This window comes from Octopus bimaculoides, chromosome 5, assembly GCF_046866305.1.
Source record: "Octopus bimaculoides isolate indiv1 chromosome 5, ASM4686630v1, whole genome shotgun sequence".
Taxonomy (NCBI): domain Eukaryota; kingdom Metazoa; phylum Mollusca; class Cephalopoda; order Octopoda; family Octopodidae; genus Octopus; species Octopus bimaculoides.
Genome location: NC_142932.1, coordinates 68361914 through 68371913, shown reverse-complemented (window position 1 = coordinate 68371913; position 10000 = coordinate 68361914). Strand labels below are relative to the sequence as shown.

General features: G+C 34.2%; 1 protein-coding gene across 1 annotated transcript in view; it reads right to left on the bottom strand.

Moving 5' to 3' along the window:
- The window catches only part of LOC106883548 (tyrosine kinase receptor Cad96Ca), a 51146-nt gene that overhangs the window by 11935 nt on the left and 29211 nt on the right, over positions 1-10000 (bottom strand). The window contains exon 4 of the mRNA XM_089353088.1: positions 8054-8216. Within this exon, the coding sequence (XP_089209214.1) occupies positions 8054-8216 (163 nt within the window). The remainder of the gene's footprint in view (positions 1-8053; positions 8217-10000) is intronic.

The following is a 10000-nucleotide window of genomic DNA, read 5'->3' as shown; positions in this document are numbered from 1 at the left end:
AGATCAGATACAGATATAATATTAGCTGCAAGAAAGACCTTGATTAATTTTAATGGACATAATTGGATTAGATCTGATTCAATAGATTGCTTTGACATAACTATGGTGTCATCAGATTTAGCTCAGCTGACTGATTTAGTAGGCTTGTATCTCTTGTTTCAAATTAAAAATAGTTTCCCTAATATATCTGGTGGTCTCTATAAGGATGACGTGCACTTTGCTAACAACGGATTATCTAAACAAGGGGTAGAAGAGATTAAGAAATCCTTAAGAAGATTCCTCTTAGAATTCTTTAATCTTAATATAGTATATGATACAAATACTAAAGTCGTTACATTAAATCTTAAAATTAAACTTTATTACCCATACCGTAAACCCAATCAAATGATATAATATATTAACGTCTCCTCAAATCATTCTAAATCTGCCATTAACAGTTTAGTCACGACTATATCAATAAGGATTTCCAATCTTTCAGCTAGTAAGGAAATATTCAATGCACACGCACATATCTATAATCAAACCTTAAAATTATGCAGCTTTAGCAACCAAATTTATTATATACCTGATACTAAACTTAAGACAAAACTCTAATTCTAACTTTGAATCAACTCAAATGGATGCCTCACTGGAAAGTATAAGTAAAATTGAGCCTTTAGGTAATTATATTAAATCTAATAAAATAGGACCCAACAATAAATGCAAATCCTTTACTCATGAACAGCTTAATATGTCTAAACAATCTAAATCTAGAAAGTACAAAGTAATTTGGTTTGCCCCACCCTTCTCCCTTGGTGTTAAAAACTTACCTAAGTTATTCTTCAAAATCCTAAGATATAATTTTCCAAAGCATCCTAAATATTATCCAATATATAACAAATCTTCTATAAAATTGTCTTACTCCACAATGCCAAATTTGGGATCAATTATTGCATCCATAAATAATAGTGAAATCCAATGTCAAAAAATTAAAACTTTAAACACTGATAAGAAACCCAATATAAATATGAATAACAATGGGCCATTCCACAGTATTTTGCTCACACAAAAATCAAAAATAAAGTTTGTTTATTTGGAAAAAATTTCTTATTAATTTTTTGCTTAATAGTCATAGTTTGGGAAAATGGGAAAAATGATTCTCAGTTTACTGTTGCTTATGCATAAATTATCATAATTTTCATAATTTCTAATTCTGGCTGTTGCGGAGGGGAAAATGTTTCTTTTTGCAAGAAAGAAATAAAAAAAATCTTTAACTGGTTAAAAGTACTGGGGCATGGATTCCTCAAGGGAACAAATATGCAGTAATATTGAAAACCTAAATCTGCTTCAGAGAAACAGCAGTGTTACTTGTCCAATAAATGATTTTCCTCTCTGCAACATTTAAAAATCTTTAAGCCTAGTTAGTTCTTGCACAAATGGCCAATTCAGAACTTGCATTTCAGAACCTTTGTTTTTAGGCCAGAGCTACAGAATAATGTTTTCAAAATGGCCTGATGTTTTTATTTGTTCTGTCCAAGGTACATAAGTATTTTTTTGTTGCAGAGGAGAAATTTTGTTGTAGAAAAAGTGTGAAGTTCTAATGCAAACAGTCTGCAGTATTGAGCAGATATGTTGTGTAGATAGAGAATATCTGAAATGTGGATTTAGTGAGCCAGTAGATGAAGTGTTTGCTGATATTAATGAAGATTCCATGGTACCTTATTATCAGTGGATGACTGACAAAGATAAGCGAGAAAGCTGTTGCTGGAATGCACAATTGCTGAGGCAAAAGAAGATCTTGGAGAGCAACTACAGTCATTCAGCAGACACATTTACAATATTAAGCGGCAGTTTGCAGAGCTCAAGTTCCTGAAAGAAAACCTGAAAACTGGTGAAGTGATCATTTAAGAAGATTTTACAGAAAATTTTCAACTGAAGCACCAGAAAGAAATGATGGCAGCTCACTGGTCCAATGACACGGTCACTCTCTTCACTACTGTGGATGAAGAAGGTGAACTTGAGCATGCATCATATGTAGTTGTTTCTGATGAAATGAAGCACGGAAAGTGCAGTGTCTATGCTTTCAACACAGCCATTATCAATGAGGCTAAGCAGTTAACCCTGGCCTCCAAAATACACTACTGGAGTGATGGTGCTGGGAAGTACACCCTGGTAAACTTGCTATATCATGAACATGACTTTGGTGCAGAAGCTTCATGGTCATTTTTTGAGAGTACACATGGAAAGGGACGTGTGGATGATGCTGGTTGTGAAGTCAAGTGTGTAGTTTGGCAATCTGTTTTGGAAAATAAAGAAGTTGTGACAAATGCAAAAGAGTTCTATTGTGCGACCAAGAAAGTGTGCAAAAAAATTCATATGCTTTTTGTTCCACAATCCTCTATTAACAGCCACTCAAAGAAGTTGGAGCAAAGATGGACTGATTGCAGGTGAATCCCAAATACTCATGCCATCCACTTTGTTTCAAAAGTCAATGCTGGCTCAATCATCACTGCCAAAAATTCCCAATTCAAAGTCCAAGAACCATGCACAGAACTCACTTTGTAAATAACAATTGAGCAAACTAGATCAAACCCAACAATACCAGCAGTTCCTGTAGAACCAGGTTCTCCCAACAGTGCATGAGGAGTAGTACTATGATGTTGACTATCTTCACCAGTTCTACATTGGCAGGGCCTTAGAACATGTTTCTAGTTCAAGTTTCTTCATAGATAATGTTGGTGCTGGTATCAACACCTTTAACTGGCCCAGAAGAGATTATATTTACACTTATACAAATAATGTGTTCTATGATCCTATCCAGTTGGTTGGCACTGGGTCTTTTACAGTTGTTGAGCTGAAAAACATCAAGAAAGCATTTGCTCTCCTCACAAAAAGCCACTATAAAAGTATTTGTTGAGCTGGAGAACACAGGTGTCTTTTTGTTTTCAAACAGACCTTTGTCCTGAGTGTGTTTTTTAAGGATATTTTAAAATATTCTGACTTAAAAGACAAAACTTATACCCCTTTGATGAGTGACTTTTGTAAACAGTCAGACTTTGTAAACAATTATATATTTATTATATATAATTATTCATAATTTTTATATTTAATAACTATGCATTTTTAGAGCAAGTTTGACAAAACTGAAAAGGAGCTAGAGTATGTCACACATGCATTTGGTCAGTATAACTCCTTCATGTGCACAAAAAGTTTAGACTGAGTATCCTTAAATAATTATTTATAATATTTTCCTTTTAATTGATGCTCATCTGTATGTATATTTTTTTAGATTCCAATTTTGAAGCTAAATGTAGATTTGCTCCAAACTTTGTGGAAATTTATGAAAAATTTGCACAGTTGAAACAAATTTGGAAATTGAAGTATATTGTTGATACTCTTGCAGTATAAATGTTTAATTTGTAACAAGTTATTGAAGTGGACACATTTTCCCCTCCGCAGCTGTCCCACACAGAAAACTTGAAAGAATGGGATTTCTTTCTGTTATCTTTTTTTTTTTAACAAAGATAAAATATTGTAATTCAGTATTCAATTAGTTTTTGTAATATTGTTTCAAGATTCATAGAATTTTAAAAATGAAATGAAAGCTTTAGAAAAAGGAAATTTTCTGTTCCCCTCCACAATGGCATATGTTTTGTGTTCTACAGCATCAGAAGATCATCATATGAAAAAGTCACACAGGTGATTTTCTAAAAACTAGAAGCTTCACTACCCAAATAGACTAAAATGTCAAAATGTTAAGAAATTATTATGAGAGAAGCACTTCTGATTTTCCCCTCTGCAACTTATGGAATACTGTGGAATGTACCTAATATGAATATACCCGGAACATCAAATACACATAATTCAATATCAAATAACAATGTTTCTCATATATCAATAGTTTTGAATCAAGTAAATCCATCCCCGCAAAATAAGGGTAATAGCAACCATAAAACAGGGAAAATATGCAATTGTAGGGATACTTATTCATGTCCCCTTGCAGGATTTTGCCTTCGCAAAAATGTGGTATATAAATGCGCCATAATATCAGATAAATACCATGCTGGGACTTACATAGGTAGTACTATAGACTTCAAAACAAGATATAGAACTTATTTAAATTCTTTTACCAATATTAAATATAAAAATTCAACAACTCTTGCCTCCCATATACATAATCTAAAAGATAGTAATATTAATTTCAAAATGTGGTCTATAATAGTGAATGCCCTTCCCTATAACGCTATTATGGATAAATGTAATTTGTGCATTAAGGAATCTTACACTATTCTTAGATCGTATAATTCGGGTATATTAAATAAATTTTCCGATACAATCATTCATGTACTCACAAATTTCATTCAATCTTCATGAAGCTCCATAAAACACGGTATGATAAATAGTGATTTTTGTATTCTAACTTTTCATTATTACCCAGAATACTTCATAATATACAACATTTTTATAATTTCTTCAAATTTCTGCTTTCTCATCATGCCTAACCAAGTCAACATCTAACCCTATAACTGGTGACCAGCACAATGTATATACATTGTCTATATGTGAATTATAAAATTAACACCTTACCAGGACAAATGGTCTCCTGAAACGGCTGTAGAAATACCCCTTACCTGTTATTATAACACGTTATATATACTTTTTTTAGAACTCTTAAAACAAATATATTTCTCTGACTTTTAAACTCCTCATTAAAGTTTCTTACTGCTGTCAATGTAATTTCTAACTTTTAATATTTAATTTTTAATATGGTTTTCTTATATTCGCTATATCACTCCACATTGAAATTTTTCTTGTTTATATTTTCAAGTATATTCTTATTTCATATATTTCTTATTTCTATTATATTCTTAAATAATACATTTTAATATGTTCTGAATGCCTTAATGCATTTGTTGTATTAATATATGTCATAGATACAAGATAATTATCTAATTTTTGTTTCATCTTTAAATTATATTATTTACTATCTAGCGCCTCGGGTTCAACCTAAGCATTTCAAAGCAGTTCTATGACTTTGCGAAAGAAAAGTCAATATATATATATATATATATATATATTGTTGGTTTGTTTAACATGTTTTCTCATACTACCATGGGTCTGGACAGTAGTAGATGGGGTAATTATTTGAAATAGGATTTTACAACTGTATGCTCTTCTGCTGCTGACCTTAACCAGTTCTTAAGTAAATATTTTTTTATTCCAGAGGTCTTTGAAAGCGCAGAGCAACTGCTCATAATATCAACAAGAAATGTTAACATCAGCACTGCTTCACTCAACTGGTGACAAGTGTACAATACCATCATTCATGCACATTTGTGCATGCACACACATTCATACAAATGCATATACATACATACATTTATAGGAGCCACAGTAAATAGCACTTTAGGAGCTATAGTAGATGACACTTTTCCAAGATACCATACAGTAAAAATGAACATGAAATTACATGGGTGTTACACACACACATATATATGAATACATCTCACATATACAGTGACACACAGATGTATTCACTTAAATTTACAGAGATACACAATATACACATTAACATGCAAATAAACATTGATGTATATTTTCAAGGCCAATCTGTTGAAATTCCTGAGAATTACAGAAGAAATGCAATTTATTCTTTTATATGTTTCATTCATTTGACTGTGGCCATGCTGGAGCACCCACTTAAAGGGTTTTTCAGTTGAAGAAATTGACCCCAGGACTTATTCTTTATGAGTCTAGTTCTTATTTTATTGGTCTCTTTTGTTGAACTGCTAAGTTACAGGGACATAAACACACCACCATCGGTTGTCAAGCGATGGTGGGGGGACAAACAGGCACAAAGACACATACACACACATAAATACATATATATATATAACGGGCTTCTTACAGTTTCCATCTACCATCTACCATGGTGCCACACAGCGAGACTGAAACTAGAACCATGCGGTTGGGAAGCAAGCTTCTCACCATGCAACCATGCCTGTGCCTATATTATCTAACAACAACAACAATAATAATAATAGTAATAAAAATAATAATTCATTCTTTTATTGGCCACAAGGGCTAAAATAAAAGCAACATGAATTGACAAAACAGGACGATACAAAGGGTTCTAGAATGTTTAAATTTAATAACAAAGAAAAACAAATAAAACTCCCAATAGGGGGAGGTGCTTTAAAGCTACTTGTGGAAAACCCCACACACAAAAGCCATGGGTGCCTGACCAACAAGGCAAGAGCCCTTCTTTTATTTTTCACAGGTACATGCTCAAAATGGGTCCTTTCGCACTGGCCATTTTTCCAACATTCACCCACCTTTCAACGAATTTGCTAGAAGCCAACACTTCTCTCTGCACCTTTACTCTCCTTTTCAAGTGAAACTTGAAAAAATTTATGAGGCCTTGGCCAAAGAGGAAAGTGCCTGTCTTTAGCCCCTTCAAACATGTCCACCACACTACCTCTTTTGCTACAGCCACCAGACAAATAAAACTTGCCTGCCCCTCCTGGTCAAAGGAGGGCAGCAGGATAATCTTCACTATGGATTCAGCTGATAGCTGGATCCGTCCTACATGCAACAGCAGGTGCTCGACATAAAGCCACAGGTCAGCAATGTTTGGGCACTGGATGGAGTGCAGAATGGTTTCATCACACTGAGTGCACCTCGGGCCGGCTTGGCTGACGGCACTTCTGTGCCTGTAAAGTTTATCCCAAACAGGTAGCACCCTTTGGTAGCACTGCCAGGCGAGGGATTTCTGGAAGTTATCCAGAGGGCCCAGCCTGAAAATCCTCCAGAACAGACTGGTTAGTTGATCTTCGTCAATGCTCAGTTTCCCCAAGAACATCATTGTACTTTTCCTCTGCTAACCCTCTACAGAATGCCAGAGTAGAACTACCACCAACCACATTGCCCACCTGGCGGAGTGCTGTGAGCACTTGACAGCACTTGAGGTGCCAAGTGCCCCACCTCTGTCTATGCCTAATCCAGGATTGTAGCTCAGTCAAAGAGATGAGCTGTAGAAGAGCGAGTCTCACAAATGGTGACCACACCCACTCACAGTCAAGGAAACACTGGAGATGCCACAACCTGAGTGCATGTCTCTGCATCAGCAACCACAGAATGTCCAGGCTCCCATTCAGCGGCTGTTGACAGCAGATGGAGTACCTTACCAGCGGAATGTGACCCCACTACAGAAAGCAGAAGTGTAAGTGAACCGGCTTGTTCAGCCAACATAAGGGGCAAGTGATAATAATGATATGATCAACTTTGATATACATCTATCTAAGTTGAATAATCTTAATTTGTATTTCATGTTATTTAAGTTCAATTTTTTCTTGTTCAACATCAAAAACTATTATGATAATTTTGTGTAAATTTCAGAATTAAGCTTAATTGGTTTAAATATATATTGATAGTATTTCTGTGTCTGTGGAATGGTAAATGTATTGCTGGAATGTCTACAAAGTCAAAAGATGATGTTGGAAATAATGCTGAATCTCTCCAAAGAGATGACAAAGAATTATAACAAAACAGTAAGACATTGTCTTACAAGAGAATGGTCATAAACCATAGAACATGGAAAAGTGGATGGAGTCAACAATAATTACACACACACACACACACACAGTATGTGGATAGGATTATAATGCAAGCTGTATCTTCAAGAAGTACATCTGCATATTCTGGTACTCCAAAGTATATTTTAAATGAGAGTTGAAAATACTGGAAAATCTTTTTGCAGAACAATTATCTATTAAAATAGAAGACTAAAAAAAATTTGCTATCATTTATTCCCCATTACATATGTATCATTACCTGATAGGAGTTACAGAGGTATACATGGAGAAAAACATGAAGTTAGAGTAATGTTGTAGACAATATGCTGTTTCTTAGGTAGATAAGATGTAATTATATATTATTTTTGTTATGGAATTGTTTACCTCATAGTCCTTATATGGAATATTTGAGTTACTCTGCCAGCTGGACCAGGACTGATCAAGAACTAAAAAAATAACAACAAAAACAATAACTATTAGATTTGAAAAAACATACATACCCATAAGTCGTTTAATGGCAACCCTAACCATATCTTCTCTGGCAGGATTTTTCTGCATTTTACCTCTCCATACTTCAGTGTAGACACCTTTACCAATGAGTTCATGCAATTTTATGAAACGTCGAGGTATTTCCCATCCATGTCTGTTGTCAGAATATTCACCCTGAAATGATAAGATTTAATTACAAGGAAGGGTTAGGATAACATAGACTATTTCTATTATTATTATTTAGGTGGTGAGCTAGCGGCATCTCACCCATCTTTATGTTCTGAATTCAAATTCTGCCAAGGTCGACTTTCATCCTTTCAGGGTTCATAAAACAAGTACCAGTTGAACACTGGGTTTGATGTAATCAACTTACCATCTATCCCAAAATTTCTGGCCTTGCGTCAAAATGTGAAATTATTATTATTATTATCAGGGCAGCAAGCTGGCAGAATCATTAACACACCAGACAAAATGTTAAGCAGCATTTCTTTCAGTTCAAATGCTGTCAAAGTCAGTGTTACCCTCTACCCATCAGCTAGTCCCTCCCCACAAAATTTCAGCCTTGTACCTATAGTGGAAAGGATTATTATTAAAGTAATGAGCTTGTAGAATCATTACTGGACAAAATGCTCGCTGGCATTTACATTCTGAGTTCAAATCTTGCTGAGGTCATTCTTTCAGGGTCAATAAAATGAAGGATCTTTGTGGTTTTTGTCAGTCTACAATTTTGTTCCTGTTGTTTTCAAATTTGGTTTATGGATTAAGGTTTGCATACTAATTATGAAAATGAAATTCATTTTCCCTATAAACTTATAATTAAAAAGTTATTAGCCTTTAAAATTTGCAAAATTTGGGTATTTTAGCCAATCAGAAGCAAATATTTTACACATCACCGTGGCGAAGAGCTCTGTTTCCATAGTAACCAGAGATGCTGTACATGCACACAAGGTATGTAACCACCAGATTTTGACTGTCATTTCTAGCAACTCCTGTTGGTTTACTCGTAGCTTTTAAATATTTAATTTGCTCATGAATCTTTTAATGTTTTTCACTGTTAACTTTGCTTGTGTATATTTTAATGTTTTGACTGTTATTTCTAGCAACTCCTGTTGGTTTGCTAGAAGCTTTTAGATATTTAATATGTTCGCAAATCTTTTTATACTTTTCACTGTTTACTGTAGCTAGTTTAATGTTTTGACATGCTGGTGCACCTCCTCCCACTTCCTCGCTAATGTGACAGATGATGGAAGAGGCAGCGAATGTGCTGTTTTCTGATTGGCTGTAAATGATCAAACTTTGAACACCTGCAACATTTTCGCAGAATTTTTTCTGGAATAAGTGAATAAATTCGGATTCAGCATCAAAAATCACATCTATATGATACATTAAATAATTTTTTTAAAGATTTCGACATGCAGTGATGAAAACCACGAAGATTCCAAGTTAATTATTAGGGTTGATGTAATTGACTATGCTCTTTCCCCTAAAGTTGCTGGCCTTGTGCCAAAATTTGAAACTATTATTATTTTATAGAGCAGAGAATAGATAGAAACATTAGATATTGGACAGCAAGTCTTGCAATATTTGCTCCAGCTCTTTACATTTTGAGTCTATAAAACAAAGTACTAGTCATGTTCTGGGGTTGATGATATTAACTAGCATCTGCCCCCTAAAACTGTTGACCTTGTGTCTACATAATAATAATAATAATAATAATAATAATAATGATAATGATAATGATTTCTAACATCAACAATCTTTAATAAAACAGTGATGAGATGGTTAGAGCTGGTGGAATACCTGATATGAATGCCATATGGTATTATCTTTAGGTTCTAAGCTCAGATACTGCTACGGTCAATTCTGATTTACATCTTTCTGATGTCAATCAAATATCTAAGCTGATTCTGCTCTTCATTAATTTTGTTAATACTCTTTCCATTACTTTTATAACCTTA